The 19,130-nt window shown below is 35.0% G+C and overlaps 3 protein-coding genes across 9 annotated transcripts in view; 1 reads left to right on the top strand and 2 right to left on the bottom strand.

Annotated features, from left to right (window-relative positions):
• The first annotated feature begins 310 nt into the window (after positions 1-310).
• Positions 311-3,879, top strand: LOC123515823 (corrinoid adenosyltransferase-like). Its single transcript, XM_045274691.1, has 7 exons — positions 311-633; positions 923-1,065; positions 1,649-1,780; positions 1,954-2,075; positions 2,286-2,413; positions 2,744-2,868; positions 3,257-3,879. The coding sequence occupies exons 1-7, from the start codon at positions 631-633 to the stop codon at positions 3,405-3,407; spliced, it is 804 nt and encodes a 267-aa protein (XP_045130626.1). The 5' UTR covers positions 311-630; the 3' UTR covers positions 3,408-3,879.
• Positions 3,782-13,844, bottom strand: LOC123515822 (ras-related GTP-binding protein A). Its single transcript, XM_045274689.1, has 9 exons — positions 13,709-13,844; positions 13,146-13,245; positions 12,064-12,130; positions 11,571-11,674; positions 11,327-11,445; positions 10,817-10,912; positions 10,225-10,439; positions 9,464-9,579; positions 3,782-6,803 (listed from the first exon to the last, which is right to left on the bottom strand). The coding sequence occupies exons 1-9, from the start codon at positions 13,751-13,753 to the stop codon at positions 6,709-6,711; spliced, it is 957 nt and encodes a 318-aa protein (XP_045130624.1). The 5' UTR covers positions 13,754-13,844; the 3' UTR covers positions 3,782-6,708.
• Positions 13,845-15,804: 1,960 nt separating this feature from the next.
• Positions 15,805-19,130, bottom strand: part of LOC123515821 (adenylate cyclase type 8-like) — a 250,755-nt gene continuing 247,429 nt past the window's right edge. For all 7 annotated transcript variants that reach the window (XM_045274682.1, XM_045274685.1, XM_045274687.1 and 4 more), the window contains 4 exons: positions 18,711-18,825; positions 18,030-18,175; positions 17,488-17,689; positions 15,805-17,346 (listed from right to left, as the gene is read on the bottom strand). In XM_045274682.1, coding sequence (XP_045130617.1) covers positions 17,114-17,346; positions 17,488-17,689; positions 18,030-18,175; positions 18,711-18,825 — 696 coding nt within the window. In that variant the 3' untranslated portion in view covers positions 15,805-17,113. The remainder of the gene's footprint in view (positions 17,347-17,487; positions 17,690-18,029; positions 18,176-18,710; positions 18,826-19,130) is intronic.

Raw genomic sequence — 19,130 nt, 5'->3', positions numbered from 1 at the left:
ATTGGTTGGTGAAATTAAAGATAGTAAATTTTTAGGTGTCCACTTTTATACTTTTTTATGCTTTTTATATTTTCTACCAAAAATATTTTATCCAGGGCATTTTAGCAGACACAGTGAGAAGGTAAATAAATAGAGTTGCTAAGTACCGCTATTGCGTTTCGAGAAGCGAAGGCACTTGGAATAAATGTTTCCTTTATTCTGTTTTGGCTTAATTAAGTCCAATAGATCGATGGGATTGGCAAATTTAGTTGAATCTATTTACATAATTTATTTGCAGTTATTTCCTCGTCTTTATTGAGCGTGCATTATTCTCTCCCTCTCCTCTCTCTCTCTCTCTCTCTCTCTCTCTCTCTCTCTGATACGTGAAGGTGTTTGTCAAAAATGATGAGTACCACAACGAATTGACACATTAGATTCTTCTATGACCGCAAAGGAGTGAAAGTCACCAGTGTTTGTGCGTTACGTAAAGAAGGCAGGGAGCGAGGGTCAAGGACTCTGTGAACCCAGCAGCAGTGTGGTTGGGTGCAACAGGGACCCTTATCTATGTCCTGCATTGATCTGCTACCAGCATCCTGCATCACACCCATACATCTCACAGTCTCTGTTGTATGCATATAACCTCGGATCAGAATGGTAAGTGTGGTAAATGCTTGGTGGTGGTGATGGTGGTGACATGTTTAGTGCTGAAGTGTTGTGGCAGGGATGAGATGCCTTGCCTGGCTGTAAGGTATTACTACTCCAGTGTCATTACTGTGCTTTCGGTGATTTACTAACATCATACTTACTTTAGCATTCTTTTCAGTTTGATTGGCTTTTGAGCCTTTGATAGATGATTCACATAGTCTGGGACACAGAGCCACTATGATGTACAGCTTTCCTTAAGGAAGTGGTTATCAACTAACATGATCATTACCTGTTTCAGGCACACCTACACAGATACACAATGTCTCTTCGGACATTCCTCCCTCAGATGAGGCTGGGGGGAGGGCTTTGTGAACAAACTGTTACCAGGACTGCAGCATCTGAAATAAACAGGAACTCTGACATCATTTGGAAACCATTCTGGTTAGTGAATTTTTAGTTACATTTTAAAAAGAATTGTGCATATTATTTCCGTGATGCACTCCAGGCTTCATTAAACTTTACATCTTTATGAATGGCAAATCTTTTTTTGCCTACCTCATGATGTGTACTTATGAAAGGTTTTATTACCTACACAAATCAATTTTATCAGTTTTGTTTAATTTATTCCATGACAAAGCTCATTTTATGATTTGCTTGTGCTGTAAATTAATTTTCCTCATTGAAATTAACTGAAATTCAATTAATGTGTTCCACTGCGACCCTGCTTACTCAAGGCAACCCACAATCATGTATTCTTGTGTACTGCTCTAGGTATAATTAGCAGAGGTATTAAGGATTATATTTTGAATGTGTTGATCCCTAGGTATCTGTATAGTGAGAGATTGGTGGAGCTTGTACAGGTACATCAGTTATTACAAACCTTGATATATGTGTAAAATTAAATGGTAGAGATTGGTAGCAGATAACTTTACATTGATTGAATAGCATCTTATTATGATGAGATTATATATTTGAAACTGAAGACTGGTGTACCTGATCTGAGCCGATTCCTTCACTTTTCTAGTCGAGGCATGAAGATATACACTCGAACAGGTGACAAAGGTGTAACCGCTCTCTTCACTGGTGAGCGTCTTCCTAAGAATACTCAATTCTTCAATGCATTGGGGACAACAGATGAGCTGTCCTCCCATTTAGGGTAAGTATAGTGGAGAATGAATTCATTAGGAGTATTCTTAAGTACAAATAGTAGATGTAATATAAATTTTTTTTATCATCCATAGATATTTTGGAATGGCTTTCACCTGTAAGATAAATTTTGATCACTAGGATATCATGTATATTGTACAATACCAGTATATGCATCACTAGGTTGGTGAAGGCACATGCTGAAGAGAAAAGGCATGAATATGTTGACCAACTGGAGAGGATCCAATGTATTCTTCAAGATATTTCCAGTCTTTTGGCAACCCCACGGACCCAGGAGCTTTCAGGTACATTTGCTGGGAGTGACTCTGGAGTTAGCCACTGTGCTACTAAAATGTCGGTGATTAGGATATTGATACATAAGCAGGTCAAGACAACATTTCTAATCTTCTTTGTTGTAGCAGACTATTATTCTTACTCATCATGGTACTGATGTCATTTACAAATACAGCCACATTTTTCATTGATGGTTTTAAATAAGGTTGTTGTGATGCCAGATGATCCTGAAAGAGAAGCTCGAGTGTTGAAGAGGCTCTCGTTTAATCCTCGTCACATCACAGAACTAGAGGAGTGGATAGACAGATACGACTCTCGCCTTCCTCCACTTACCAATTTTATTCTGCCAGTAAGTATAAAGAAAAATCAATCAATCAATCAATCAATAAATAAATAAATAAATGATCATGCAGAATTTATAGGAACTTGTGTATGATTATCATCATTTAGGCAAAACAGAGTATGTTTGCTTATTATACATCTGTACTTTAACACTAGAAGGTTACTAGGAGTATTATAATCTACATAGAATTTATTAATTGCAGAGTCCATTGAGATAGTATCAAAGAATGAAGCAGAAAAATGGTCACAAAATACTGTAAATGGTAAAACATTTATAGAAGTGAAAATATGGAGGAAATATTTTCACATTGGAGTAAGCCTGGGTGTTTATTGACAGGGTGGTGGGCAGGTGAGTGCAGCACTACACGTGGCCCGCACTGTGTGCCGCCGTACAGAGCGTGAAATTGTTCCCCTCATTACTGAAGACTTGGTGGATGACCAAGTTCTGAGTTACATCAACAGGTGATTTATCTCCATTATAGAGTCACTTAGTAATGCAGCATTTTTGAGATTGGAACTGTATGTTCTTAATTATTGTGGAAATTATATTGCTGGACAAAAACAGTTACAGATAATTACAGATACTTTAGTGACTATGATAAGATTGTATTCATATGATATTGCTTGATCTGATGCATTATTTATTTCCAAAGTTAGTCCTAAATTTAATAAATATGAAATAAATACATGCTAAAAGATATTTTATCCAAGAGACCATCTGAATTAACTTTTTAATAAGATTACCCGTCTTACTTTGGAAGGACTAGTACTTGTTATTTATTTATTCATAACAAATAAGTGATAGATTTAAGAACACTGGAATATATGCTACCTTATTTTCCTTCTGCAGATTAAGTGACTACCTCTTCACTATTGCAAGGTATGCTGCTCTTTTAGAAGGCAAAAAAGAAACTATATATATACAACCAAAAATACGTTCAACAGGAAAGATTAAAGATAAAGTTCAGGAAAATCAAGAAATAATTCAAAGTGATGGCTGATCAACATGACATTGAAATGCAGGAAGGTACTTCATAAAAATTTTTGTCTCTTGATTCTTTATGAACGGCTGTAATCATTTAGTAATCTAGTTCATTTATATTTTTAAATCTTATTGCTCATGGAGTTGGTGATGGATAATATTAGATAACAAAGCTTTGCAAAACAGTGGAGTACATGATTTATCTTTAAATAACTCAGGTTGGAGACTTTTTATACATAGTATTTTTGTATTAAGTTTTGGATAGTTAAAAACTGGTGTCAGTCTGTTAATTGTTTTCTTGTTGTGTTTGACTGTCAGCCATTCAATTTGGCAAATTTTTATTCTAGTCAGAACATTTTGAGGGTTGTATATTAGTGAAGAAAATGTGCAATGTGTAGTATAGCAACACATGTTTTTAATGACAGTGAGCTGTTTAATGTGTCCACAGTTGACCATTATCCAGAAACCAATAACAGAAATAGTTACCAAAATATTCTTGTATCATTGACCAAAGAACAAATTTTACATGCTGGACAGAGTTACATAAACAGCACCATAACATTTTAATTTCATAACCAAAAGGAAAATTGTGATTTGATTTCTATAATGGAGTTTAATTTTAATAAGTACGTGACAATAATAAATCTCAGATCATCCATCATTCTTTGGAGAGAAAAGTACTTTGTCAAATTACACCTCATGAATTTTGTAATTGCCCTTCCTAGCTATCTTTCTAAGTACTGAGCTAAAACTATAAATGCATAAGGTATGGCAACAAAAGTTATGAGAGAGCTCATTAACAAAATTGCAGCTTGAAGATCCTAAACCAAATCAACTTTATAACTCCATTTGTGTGAAACATATACTGTAGCTCATACTCTGCCTCCCATCCCAGCACAACACCACTACTTCACTGCCAACACTACATGTCTCTATTCAAGCACTACAATTTCAGTGCCATAATCTAAAACTTACAATTGAGAAAATACAGTACTACAAAACTGTCATGGTAAATTCACAAACTCACAAAGGCATAAGGCACAGAAGATTCCTTCACTTAAATCTCCTTAGGATCACTAAGATTATAAAGAAGATTCCTTCACTTAAATCTCCTTAGGATCACTAAGATTATAAATACATAGTATATAGCAAATACAATATAGTAACCATAAAGATTTGAATATTGCAGTATATTACAAAACTTTGCGCAAGTCCTGAAAACACTGGCAATTGCTTTGCACAATGTTGGAAGAATATTACCAATATATTATATGGATGTAAAATATGACAAATGGATAGCATGAAGACTGCAGATGCCTTCCTCTACACTCTATAGTTAGTTACATCACTACAATAAAACAAGACACAACATCTTGTCTACTGTGAAGAACATCACTGCAGTACTGCAAATGTCATTCACCATTGGTAGGTAAGACCATGCCAGACTTAGGCAGCTCATTTTGTCGATTCTTCTTGAAAGGAGTATTGTGTCTTCGAAAGCTGTAAATATTTCTCAAACTCTGTGTAATAAAAGCAAAATCAAATGGTAACAAAATAAGAAAGATACATGAATACCACTCTGATCAGTATATACTACTCATATTTACAAAACATTTACATGAATTGGCATAATCTTAATGGAAACAGGAAAACTAATCATATAAGTTATATATAAGAATTCAAATCAAGTAAAAACTTTTTTCTCCCTCACTTGACATAAAATATCATGGATATATGGATATGCTAACTAATCCTGTTTAGATATAAACATATACACCACAACCACATCAACTCTGAAGCAGTCAACAAGAATGGATTTGAATTAATGAAATGAAGTTCCTATCTAGCATTGCTAGATAATCTATAGTATTGCTGTCTCTTTCTTACTTATGTATATAAATTTATTTTCTGTATAAAAAATGTATTTTCTTGAATCCCTTTCGCGAGAAGGGATCATAAGTGCTGAAGTGAAGTTCAGGTTATATATTCTTGTTAAAAGAAAAGTTGACAGAGGTGTATGTATGTGTATACCATCATAAATCAAGAAGCCTCCAATATTAATGCTATACTATTACTAGAGATACCTTTCTTTTAACTAATTCTGATGCACAACTTATTTAAAGACTTGTGGCAAAGCTGGAGGAAGGACACTTGTAAAATGTGTCAAGTCACTTTCCAGAATTTCAGATTATATACTATACTAGTAAGGATTTTATTTTTTATATTCTGACCACATGATAATATAAAAATATACATGATTTCAATGTATAAAACACCAATACCATTAACAGTTACTAGTGTTTGTAGAAATATATCTGATGCTAACATGTGTAACTACTGCAGCAGGTTTGGGCCTACCACTATTTGTGAAAACTACTGTATGCCTTTCACATGAGACTTGAAGAATTTTAGTATGGATCTCTTTCCTTATAAAACTTTACAATGCAAGTAGAGAGGGTTATACACAAGTAAAGTATACAATAATAGCCAGGTACCTGGCTATTATTGTACAACATTAAATTAGGTAAACTATACATACAAAGAAAAAAATATTGGTGTATATTTTGCATTTTAAAAGAATGTACCTATGTTAAACCAGCACATAACTGACACACATGGAAATGTTGGCTTGTAAGTTACTTGAATTTGTTGTGGAGTTACTTAATCAATAAATTTCTATATAGTAAAAGGCTACAATCATAACACTACACTAAAGTGTAAATTTTTGCTTCAAACTCAATAATGAATTAGTGTGAGGCCTACATGCACCTGCAGCTTAGACAATAACATAATGCAGGCTAAAAAAATGAGACAGCAAACTATAATGCATTTCCCATATGCTTCACATATCTCATAAATGTTAATTCACTATTTGCATTGTAGTGGTCTAGTTCTTTGTGTAGAAATTTTGGATTTACATTTAAAAAAAGTAATTCATTGAGATAACCACACAAAAAATATTAATAGCACAATATGGAAACATTAAATGAAGTAATTGCGTGAAAATTAACAGCACAATATTTCAAATAATAGTTTTACTTAATAAAAAACCAGAATGTGTCTTCCACTATCCAGTATCTTATAAGCCATAAAGCACTAAAAGTATAGAAACATGAACCATGTCCGATTTCTGCCCTGAGATGCACTTTGACGACGTGCACTTAGCACTGCTGGCTAGTGTGAGCAATTGAAAGAATAGGTTCTGCTGCAAATCATTTTATAAAACAATATTCAATCAAATAAAAGTGTGTGTGTGTGTGTGTGTGTGTGTGTTCAAGATCTACAATATATATCTATATAACAAAAGAAAAAAATACATTCTACTTAGAAAGAGCTAGATGGCCTTGACTCATTCGTTCCAGTTTCTCAAAATGCTTCCTGGCTGTGCGTATATTGATGAGTGTTGCTGCGGAGGCTGCAAGGTAAAATAAAGTATTATTTGATGTGCAATACTTTTATAACAGTAGTAACTGTTTGCAGAGAATACTGTTATTGGAAGGCAAGTATCTGCCACTCTCCCCTTGACACCACATCAATTAAAGGAAAAACATGGCTATTGGCTAAGGTCTCAGTGAGGAGAGTGCAGCTGTGCCTTCATGATAGGCTGCATTTCAGCAGTTATTATGCCCACAAGAAATCTCTCCTCACAGGTGCCCAGAAAAAATAATAATAATATTTTCAGTCACAGGAAGCAGTTGGGACTTTATCATGGCTAGCGATGAAAAACAATTGCAGGAGCAGGAAGCTTGCAGATAGTATCAGATCATTCTTCAAAATGTGAAGACAAAAAGTTTTTTCTATAACTGAGTAAATGATGATTGTTTTCATAAATCTATGTAATCTGTATTAGGGCGCGTCTGACTGGGAGTGAGAAAGCGGGCAAGAGCAAGAGTGAGAAACTTTATGAGATGGCAGTGAATGGAGGTGGCCACACTGGCAGCGGCCAGAGGATGGCTGCCCCGCGGGTTGAAAAAGCAAGAAAGCAAGTAGAGTCAACAGTTTACTTTTCTCACACGAGATCATCGGGTCGGAATGAGCGACATCGCCAAGATGTTTCTATATTATCTGTTGTATCTCACCTCAGAAACTAGATATGACATTTTGGTTGATACTGTTAAAGTCAGAAGTAATTGCACAACTCAGATATGTTCGCAGAATTTTGTTAGAAACAAAGATAAAGAAATTATGACAAGTTGAAGTTAAAACACCACTTTGAAATGTTTATAATACATTTTACTTCTACCCGCTGTATTCAGCGGTCATGATATGAATTCTAGAATAAAATCTTTCATCTTCTAAAGAAAAGTCTCCTTAACACAATAGTGTAAACAGATTTTTCAAATTCTGCCATGTAAACGAAACATGAGACTCTTTACAACAACATTTTCACTTCTATTCTTGAATACACTATTTCATAAGCAGTGGCATATGAGGGATGACATGCTGAGGTTAACAAAATTGTTGCCTTTGTTATATCGCTCACATGATTATTTTACAAAGCAATTATCATTATATTTTACTATATTATGATATCAGGTTTCTTTCTTATCGCTTATTGACTTGACATCCATCATCTAGTTCCCTGAGCAGCATCTATACAGGGCTTTCATGATAAACTTGTCAATCTTGAATGATGACCTTGAACTCACTGCCCAGTGCCCAGTAAATCAGCTGATGTGAGGTTGGGGCAGGACAGGGAAGGAAATATAGCAATACCCACCTTAGTGGGTCATATCCAAACCACACACAGGGAAGCTGAAACTGATCCAGACAGTAGACATGGATATTGAACAGTTGATTGGTGAAGTGTTCCTCACACCCTGTATTTCGGACACATGAAATAACAAACAGTGACAGTGCATTTGTAGCACCACACAGGAAAAAGATAAGTGAAAAGATTTGAGTCCTTGGTAAGTTCATTTTCATAAATGATAATCATTCTCATCTCTCTCTCTCTCTCTCTCTCTCTCTCATCACATGGTTTTGCCAGGTTACTGCTTAACAACTGAACAAAAATAATGAATGAATTCCTCTCTCATGGTCTTAGCAATTTTTTAATGACTTTTTTCCCATGTGGTGGCTGAATGTTCTCTTTAATTTCATCGTCAAAGCTGTTACTCGATAATTTAACTCCTTCCTCCTCCAGTATCATGTTATGTGATACCCACTGCTGTGTCAACATATGCTTCAATGGCCTTTGTCAGTATCCTAAACTTTGAAATCCAATTTTTTAAAATCCCAAAGCACACTCAACACCTCTTGCTCTAGAGAAACGGCAATTGAATATTCTTTTCTAAATATTTAGGTTTTGTTTTCGGTATGGTTGCATTAAAAGGGAAAGAAGGGATAGGCTTCGTTACCCAGAGGCACATACAGCAAAGCATGAGAAGAATTTGGAAGTCAACTGAAAGAAAGACAATGGGAAGTGAGATGGTGGTATTCGCCTAATTGCTGTCTTTCTTTATTTAATTTGTGTGTCCACACATTCTTGAATCTTGAGATTTCATGACACTGTTTTTCAAGTAACAAATTTTGGGATGTAAGCCATGGTGTAAGGTAAAAAATTTGTGAAATTAGTGTCTGTCGTGTCAATCGTCAACTGACAATAGTGATAATGCGTACGGAAGCCTATTGCCATGGTAACTCTCGCCTAAAATCGCTTTTTAGTGCGGCCATTCAAATTTACCCGCCCTGGCTCGCTCTCGCCTGATTTCTAATTCCCAGTGTCGACGCGACGTGTCCTTACATATTGTACTTTGGTTACTATATCACATTACATAATATTTCCTTATTTTCATTTAATTTTAATTGAGGTATTAAGTGAGTCCAAGAGGTAATTCTTAATTATATGAACTATTGTGGATCATAACCATGCAAGCTTCAAGAAATCCCATCATGTTTGAAGTGCAACACTGGTGTACTTGTACTGTCTGATATTAGGATCAGATGAGGAATGCCTCCAGCAGGACTACATATATACATACTAATCACCAAAATTTTTAACTGCTTAATGTTATTAATCAATGACGAAGACAAGCTTTATGTTCAACTGGAAGAAGGCAATGTAATGCTTACGTATTGATGCGTCTGACATGATGACCATGCAGTAGGTGTTGGAAGTAAAGGTGTCGATGAAAGCAGCAACGTTGGAGTTCCTAACCTCCATACTCTGAAAGTGAGCTGCTAACTTGCTGAAATTAGAAAAAAGGAAAATTCACGTATAGTTTTAGCAAATTGCAAGCAAAAATTTGATAATCATTATATGGTTGAACAAGCTTGTTTCCCACATAACTGATCTAGCTCTGTACTGAATCAATATCCCAACAAAGGAAGACAGCTGAGACAAGAAAGCCACACAACCACTCACAATCATATCCACAAACACTCCATAAGGATAAATTAAAATCACATTACAAGTCTAATCATATTAGACTTCTATGTGAGAATCAACTGTTAAGCATACTCAGGACTTTCCACATCAGGGACCAAGAGTAAAAATGGTTTATCTTTGCTGCAGCCTCTTGATGCTCCCTTGATAACTCCCCAATTGCCTCAGTACTCCACACAAATGCATTTTCTCAGTAGCTTTACCCAACAGTGTTATGACCACCTTTATTTTTCTCATCCTCAATATCTTTCTTTCATACCTTTCCAGTCTTTTGTACAAGCTGTCTCACTCTATATTACCACTTGAAGCAATATTATGATTATGTAAACTGTACTGCTAATGCAGATTCCACAATCAATCAACATTTTCTTTAATCCTACTCATCAATACTCCATCAAAATTAATACTGTTAACAATTTATCTACAATTACTCTGGGATTCAACAGACCTGCAAGAAAGCTTAAACTGCTTGATGATATTGGAGACCTTCTCAAAGCGGTTCACGTCTCTGTGTTGACGGATGCAGTAATGAGAAATGACTAGGAAGGTTGCTCGTTCAAACAACAAAACTTCATCAGCTTCTATGATGTTGGCAAAATCTCTCAAGTTTTGCTCAAGTTCCTTCACATTAGGTATTAGTTCATATACAATACTGGACCAGGCCTGAGGAGAAAACAACAATTTATTTTCATTAACATCAAGAAAACTAAAGCTGAAACACAATAGTACTCAAAAACAAAAACCAATTCAGGTTTACATGACTGTTGTATGACATTTTCAAAAATTGTCCTTAATACCTAGAAATGGAGAGAGCTTGGAACATGCAAATTAGCATTACTAAAATTTCCTATTTTCAGATCACAGGGATGCAGACAGAAGACATAACTGCTTGACTTATCTCCAATACAGGTTATTTTCTTTTTAAGCACAAGATCTTCTTAACACATCATGATAGGTAAACATTTGTCTTGATGGCGATTAAGAAGGTAAAGGAACGAGAAAACATGATGTACAGTATTATCCTAATGCTGCAACTTTACCTTATATAGAGTTTCATCCCATATTGATGTTCTGAAGCACACACACTCTAAGGGTTTTGATAATCTCTTCAGATCTTCTTCTCTTTCATGAAAAATCTGAAAAATAATTTAATATTTGGTAATTTTTAATTCATAACTTCAGTAGATTACAAGTATGTCTCTTGCATTGAAGGGGGATGCACAATTCTTACTACATATATATATATATATATATATATATATATATATATATATATATATATATATATATATATATATAGATGTGTACCACCTTGCACAGCTGAGCTAAGTTACTGAAATTATTTCAAGTATTCATTCATGTCTTTCTACTTATATATCAAGTAAGTAATCAACATAGGATGGTCCAGACAAAGTATCACACATTCACTGAACTTCTTGAACACTTTGGGATGGCCAAAATGAGAATCAGATAACTAATTAATCTATTCAGAATTTTAGTGCACCTTTCACAACACGTTTCTCCTATTTCCTATTTACTGAAGTACTCACAATGTCTCTTTGATCATCCTGCACTAGATCCATCTTGTGAATGAGACAAAAGATCCGTGCTTCTGGAGAATTTTGCAGAATGGCTTCTAAGCAACTCTGATAATAATGCATATCTTTTTCTGTGAAAAAAAGTACAATTATATGATCAAAAGTATATAAAAATTTTGTCAAATATTACATAATTTTACATGCAAGAAATCTTTCTATGCATTGTCAAATTACAAAAATACAAACCATGACTTACCTAACTCTCTACTTTCAACATCGAAGACATATATAAGTACTTCAACATTTCTAAAAATGTTGTCTCGTTGAGAAGCAAAGTAATTTTCCATGAATGCTTCTTGCCTGAAAAAATTAAAGTAAAACATTACAAGTTTGGGTGTTTTAAACATTTTTTAGGAACTTCAGTGTGATCTACACCAATGTATTCAGTGCTAAAGGATTATTCAGATGTAAAGCATATTAAGAGTTGGAGATGGAGAAGCTTTAAAATTCATGCTATATTTTATGTGGTTGGCCATGCACACCACAGACAATAAATGCAATTTACTGTTTGATTCTTAAAAGATAAGAAAATAGAAAGCTTATTTGAGAGAAAAGATGGTTTCAACCTATTGTTTTCAGTAAATTTATTGGCACAGCAATTGATCCACAGCTAAAGCTGACATATTCTTCAAACTCCAGTCAGCACTAAATCACACTTGGATATATCTAATCATCTCAAGGAAACTCACCCACCACAGTCCCATAGGTTGAGCACCAAATTACCCAGAAATCGTACATGGGAGTGCTCAACATCAACTGAAAAGGAAAAACTCTTTAGTCTAAACAGTTATTCAGTTATTTGGTGGCAATCTATTATAGGTAATTTAACAATTTGTTAAGTAGCTAAGCAGTATGTAATATTCAATATTCTACAATACAATTCATTGTTTATATCTAAAGAATGCTTGTTGGTTAATAGATTAAATGCGAGGTTATATTCTGTTTTGAAATGACCCTAAAGGGGCTATCACACTGGCCTATGATACGCGGAACGAAGAACATCCACTCCAGATAGCTGGAACTTGCCCGGGATTAGCGGAGCCAAGTTGGGATGGCTTCATATCCATCCCGGTTCTCCGTATGCTATCCCAATGAAAAAATAAACAAATATATGTAATAAAAACTTTTTATTTAAACTAAAAAAGAATGTGCCTAAATTTTTCATATTGGAAAATTAAATAGTATTTCATCAATGTAGAAAGATGAAATGCATGTATATCATGTCGATAGTTTGGGCTCATGGCAACCACCGCTGACTCCAAAGTTGCCGTCGTGCACGTTTTTCTCATAAGCGGCATGGTTTTGTTCTGGTTTATCTTGATTAGGCTTGGTCTTGGTTGCTGGGCCATTTGTCTAGCATACCAAGAACACAGGCAGCTTGTGTGTGATAGTGTTCCTGGTTTCGTACCAAGAACCATGGGCCGCGTTCCGTGTATCATAGGCCAGTGTGATAACCCTTTAATAATGTAAAACTAACTACTGTGTGGAAAAAAAGTGTTGCCCCAAAGAAGTGCTGCCTGGGACAGACTGCTCCCTCCATCCCCACAAGCTAGATCACTGAGCCCCAAAGTTTGTCGTTTATACTTGGTATGTCATACAAGACCAGAACAATACATAGCAATGCAATAGCAATATTCTGTACAACAAGCAAGAAAATCTAAAATAATATGTAATAAACATACATATTGAGAAAATATTCTGCTAGTACTTTCACATTACAGTACATATAGCAGGATAACTTATTACTTTAACACAGAAAAATGAGACTTACTGGTTGCTCCGAGACGACTGGTGTCTCGTGCTATGTAATTGGCAAAGATGATGGATCTCATGCTTGTCTTCCCAGATCCACTCTTCCCCATTAAAAGCACCTGCAGTATTAGACAATATTCATTTAACAGTGTCTCTTATATGAACACTTTAATTGAGACAAAGAAATTTATTTAAATATATATAATACAAACACTTCTCTTAATAGCTTTGATACACGTGAAGAATGAATCTGATATCAGTTTCTCTATAAAATCGTTTATTGGTCATGGAAGAAGGCCTTCCTCTCAACAAACTATAGATTCCCTAACACCATTATCCTCATCAATATGAACCTAACTAAATATGATGCTATGATTAATTATATTTCTCCCTCTGATGAAATACACTTAAGACTATTCTGACAATCCATATATTTGCCCAGCGTCTTCACAACTAGCCCGTCATCCATCACGTGATGCTGGGACTCATATGATCACCTCACAACACCGCCACAGACAACCTTCTCTCACACTACACACAGCTGCATGCACAACACATCACTCCTGCAAGACTGTCATGTACCTTTTTCTTCATGGTGGTTGGCACAAATGCAACTTTTCTGTACATGCAGGTATTCTCGCCTTCACGTCCTCTCAGGTGTGTTTACATTACTACAGGCGCCAGTGTTGCCAGCTGAGGGTGGTGGGAGGAGCTCACCAGTATTGCCAAATCCGTAGTCATTGGTACGTACAGTGGATTCTATATATCATTATAGGAGATATCAAACATTCACTCTTAAAAACTTTAAACCAAATGCACAATTATATATTCCCCTTAACACAACGCTCAGTTACCTCATATGAAAATGCATCACATCATAAAAATGTATAAACGGACTGACTACCAGTGAGACAATGGCAATGCACGTTTCTTCTATATGTTCCTTGGTTATAGGAAACGAGAGGGAGTGGATTCAAGGTAATCAATACAATCAAGAAAATTCTAATTTTAGGAGAGATTGGCAGAAACTGACTCAAGAACAGAATGGTGGACGAGTGTACACGGAATAGGTTTACCTACGGTAGGGTAATCATAGGCCAAACTCTGGTGACTCCAGCCTGAACATTAGAGCTGCTGGGCAGGAACCGATTCCAATTCTTGGGACCGGTTCCGCTTTAATGGTTTTTCATGAATATAGATACTGTAGTAGATCTATACGCATGAGTTACAAATCACAAATAGTATACAATATAGTGCTTATCTATAAGAATGTTATCATTATACTGGGTATTTCTAGTGAATTTTAGGTGCGTTTTGGTGCATTTTGAGGTGTTGCATGGTGTTTTATGTTTTCCAGGGAAACTACACCCTTCCCTGGTAGCCGTCAAAGCAATGCGCTGGGGATTCAGACTCTGGTATTCACTAGCCGTGCTCTACTGATTCCCCAAAGAAAACGATCCGGAACCACGGGTTGATGAATACGTACGTCTCGGAACCGCCAGCGCGCCTGGTATTCATTATGCAGCACGCTTGCATTCAAATCCGTAGTCTATACACGGTGCCCTCGCTCAAAAGAAATCGCTACCCAAGCTTCCCTCTTACTTTTCATACATTGATAAGTTTATTGTTAAAAAAACTTATCAATGTATGAAACATTGCGACTTTTCTCAATCTCTCTAGTTACTACTCCAAAGCACCGTTTCATTTAATTTTATTCTTCCACTCACTCAGTCATATACACATTTCAATATGTATCTCATTCTTCCACTTACATCCTATTCTAAACCCTCCATTTCTAACTACATAAGTAACTCTAAACATGCCTCCACTCAAGCCACTATATAAATTCAATTAGATAATCTGTAAGGATTAAATTATCAATTTGCCTGTCTCTTCAAGGACCTCAACTTAAGGTCTGTTTTGCACATGTGGCCTACATAGTGGGCTGGAAATATACCAACACACTACTCAAGCCACACCAGAACATGCATTTAATATTGAATTGTCTGGTCACCAAAAGTCAAAATAATGTTTTATCAATCACTTATTTGGTAACAATTATTAGGGATAAAAGATGAGAAAGGGGATGTCTTTGGACATGGCAGTTCTCATTTATGCACTGCCTGTTGAATGTGGAAATTATTACTTTGGTCAACATGTCAAGCTTTCACTAACTTATTGTGAATTTTGGTTGTTCCCACATTACAAATAACACTGTAAATGTCCTGACTTGCTAAATGAGGACACCAATTAAAGATGGCACTAGTAACTTATTTGTGATAGAAGTCTAAAAAATGTTACCAGTAATGGAGAGATGATTCTTGAATGACATTTGTAACCTGGTTAGATATTTTGATCATTGTTACATACCTAAATGCCTAAATGACAGCTGTTGCTGTCAAATAGGCAGAAATAAAGTATATTCGTATCAAAGCTGTTACCAAAAGCATAAAATGAATATGGTACTTGATTTCTTTCTTTTCTTAAAAAAAAAAAAAAAGAAAAATGTTCCTGTGGAGTGGCCATAAGTATGGCCATGATGCACTCAGTACACATATTATACTCAGTGCCCACTCTTCTTCAAATAAAGGTAAAATATGATCTACCTTCGACAAGGATACTGTTTCTTTTTATTTCAATAATAATAATTGAGACAATTAAGAGGTTAGAGATTGTAATATATTTCAGATATTTATTATGCACAGTGACTTATTTTATATATAGTGACATCTTGTGTGTTCATGACTTATTCATACATAATTACATTAAAAAATATATTTGTGGTCTTCCTTTCTGTAGTCAATCAGTTAATGCTTTCAGCACTAAGATACTACATAGGTAAGTAAAATACTAGATACTAAGAAAGTTTCGTAGAATAATCTCATGATCGTGAACTTTGCATTATAAATATAGTCAATAAGAAAATATACAAACCACTCCCCTGAACAGCTGTCACTTTCATAGCATCACCCAAGATTATGCAAACTCTCATGTCAAACAAAGAAACCAATTTCTACAGCATTACTATTTCTTTAAATAATACATTGACAGCATCTGGTTGTCATGTGTATCACAGAAGCTTGGAATTCTTCACAGCAGAAAAATCTTTTAACACTTTTTTTCTCATTTGGCACTTACAATAAATATGGTACTTAGGTAAAATCAAATACTCTACAACACATTCAATCTATACATCCACTCTAGTTTTACATCTTTGGGCTGAGGTAAGTTACTAAAAAAAGGTTAAAAGATACTAATTACTACAGAGAGAGATGACATGTTATGAAATGTGAATGTGAATATAAATGTAGTATTATGGATGATTCTATTGTATGTGCAGACATGATAGGGAGGAGATCAACCATTTCTATGATAAAGTAGCAAATTCTTACCAAGTCTATATTTGGAAAGATTGGGACATCACATATTAGTACCTTACATCACTCCATTCCTGTTCTGTCTCAATCAATTAAATTAACCTAATCACATATTCATTTGAACTTATTGTCATGAAAAAATTTGTTCCTTCAATGTTTTCTATCTTTTGAAACAAAATTTCTGTAACTTGTTGAATCTATTTTTGCCACACGTAAGTACATTTTGTGATTCACGAATAGCAACACACATATTAACATCTTAGTTATGTAATGTTTTCTTTCCACATAATCAACAATCCCGATTAGTGTTCTGTGGCTATGCCATAAACTCTTACTTAGTAATCAGTACCTGAGGCAGCAGCGTTCCAGGTGGCACTTACACTGGTGTCTCAGCCAGTGCTGTTCACCAAACACTTTGATAGTCATATAGATGTATTTGGAATGCACTCATTGACTTTGTTACCTTCTGGCTTTGTGCACATTATCTACAAATCTTTTTTTTCACTGAGAGTTCTATCATGAGATGTGAATCTTGAGAAGGAAGCTCACCTTCACATCTGTAATGATGTAATCTATTTCCACAAAGCACATCAATGCCTCATAATACATCTTATACTATTTCATCTTTCCCTTTACTGGAAATTTCTGGTCGGTGGTCATCCCTTGCAAGACTGCGCAAATTGTGATGAGAAGAAGTGGTTTTTTCTAGCTTGCCTCCTCTACGAGAAAGCCCTGGAGTAAAGTCCCGTGTCCCAAATCCACCTCCACTGACAGATGATGTAGACATACCAGTCTCAGATGGCGAAACTTTCCTTTGACGGTCCCTTCTTACTGATGTATTACCTGTACAATTGAAAACATATTTATTTCTTAGTTGTTATCAATCTGGCATACAGATATTCACTGTTCAAGGACATAATGAAAATGGTAAACTGATTTCATATAATTGATGAGAACATTGTGAAAAATCTCATCTAATCTTACTTCTTTTTATTGTCTGCTTCTTCCGTGCCTGGACCATGCCATAGACCACTTCTGCCAAAGAGTTATAAGTGGAAGGCTGTCTATTGAAGTTCAGCTGTCGGGTGTCCTTTCTGCCAAGTATGAAATATGTGTCCATCTCTCCTTTACCTTTGACAGAAATCTTTCCTCTGTACTGTAGACGGAAGTCTCTAAAATTGAGAATCTGAAAAAAAGGATAAAAGACATACGTAAATAAATAAATAATGTAATATATATTTTCAATCTGCAGATAACCCTTCATACCTAAAATAATGATCTCCTTTTAATGAATATGAACATCTAATAGAAAAAGCACATAGCATGTACTCATATCAAGCAATTCAGGTTGGCTGATTATACACATCAGTTGCAATTCTACTTAACACATGAAAAAAGTCAACCAGTTTAATTTCTAGGCTAGACGTCTAACTGAATTCTTTCTTTTTATTAATCTTTTCCTTATTTTATCCTGAAATCTTTCTATTAGCTTAATAACTACCATCTACCCTTAATATTCTTTTTACCTGAGCAGTCTCTTTGGGAATCTGGATGGTGTCATTAGCACCTGTTGAGTCCATCCTTGATGCCTCATTGACAGTGTTGCCCCACACGTCAAACACAGGCTTCTTGGCCCCTATCACTCCTCCAACAAGAGGACCATGACTGATCCCTGAGAACATACATAGAAAGCTCATCAAGAGAGAGAAAAAAAAATAAAAAATAAAATAAAATAAAATAAATATATAAAAAAAAAATAGATAAAAATGTAAAAAAAATAATAAATAAATAAAAATAAATAAATAGAATAAAAAAAAAAAAAAGAACATCAGCACTGAATAATTTTCTTACTCTATTATTTCTTAATGTTTTTATTCAATCATTATGCTACAAAAAGTAAGTAATATCTTACTGGCAGGCAAGATTATCAGAAGTATACTAGTTTGTCTAGCAATTTCATTGAATGAAGAATTTTGAATTACATTGAACATTATTTTTAGAGATGTTGAAATCTTTGTACTGAGAAACCATGACACATTAATGAAGGAAACTAGTGTTACACTTAATAACTATTACAAGACAATTACAAATACATTGTTTTCATTGCTATGCTAAAGGAACCTTGCCAGTTAGTGGATGAAAAATTGGATTAATGTAAATGAAGTCATTTCAATAGTACATCCTTCAAATTGAGTAATGTCACATACCTACTCGAAGCCTAAAGTTATTAAAGGAGTGCTTGTTGACATCCTCTAATCGAGCTTTCATCTCCAAAGCAAAGTCTACCAAAGCACACAAATGAGCATGGCTGTCCTCAGCATCCTGCAATAAACAAATGGAATTTCTAAATAACATTCCCCATATAAGACATTTAGTTGCATTCATGCAAAAAAGGAAAGAAAAAAAAAAAGATAAATTATGTCTAATAATAAAATCAAGTGCAGTGTTACTCAACAACTGAAAACTAAAGCTCATAACACAAAGATGAAACATCTTCTGATGTACATTGTGGCCTTCAACCTTACCCTTATTCTTAACAAGTGACATGTCAACTCAGGGGCCCAGCTTTCAGTAGGTAAACATCATTGACCAGAAATTGTCATGTTTAAATGAAGCCACACCTTTCT

The sequence above is a fragment of the Portunus trituberculatus genome, chromosome 40, assembly GCF_017591435.1.
Source record: "Portunus trituberculatus isolate SZX2019 chromosome 40, ASM1759143v1, whole genome shotgun sequence".
Taxonomy (NCBI): domain Eukaryota; kingdom Metazoa; phylum Arthropoda; class Malacostraca; order Decapoda; family Portunidae; genus Portunus; species Portunus trituberculatus.
Note: the sequence above shows the minus strand (reverse complement) of the source record. Positions and strands in the feature narration are given on the sequence as shown.

Bases quoted from the DNA above. Each gene is read 5' to 3' on its own strand.
- LOC123515822 (XM_045274689.1), bottom strand. From the start codon at position 13,753: ATGTACAGAAAAGTTGCATTTGTGCCAACCACCATGAAGAAAAAG. The intron at 11,675-12,063 runs GTGAGTTTCCTT...TAATTTTTTCAG, and splicing joins AACCTATGGGACTGTGGTGG to GCAAGAAGCATTCATGGAAA. The intron at 9,580-10,224 runs GTCTGTTGAATC...TTCTAATTTCAG, and splicing joins CAGTTTAAGCTTTCTTGCAG to CAAGTTAGCAGCTCACTTTC.
- LOC123515823 (XM_045274691.1), top strand. The intron at 1,781-1,953 runs GTAAGTATAGTG...ATGCATCACTAG, and splicing joins GAGCTGTCCTCCCATTTAGG to GTTGGTGAAGGCACATGCTG. The intron at 2,869-3,256 runs GTGATTTATCTC...TTCCTTCTGCAG, and splicing joins GTTCTGAGTTACATCAACAG to ATTAAGTGACTACCTCTTCA.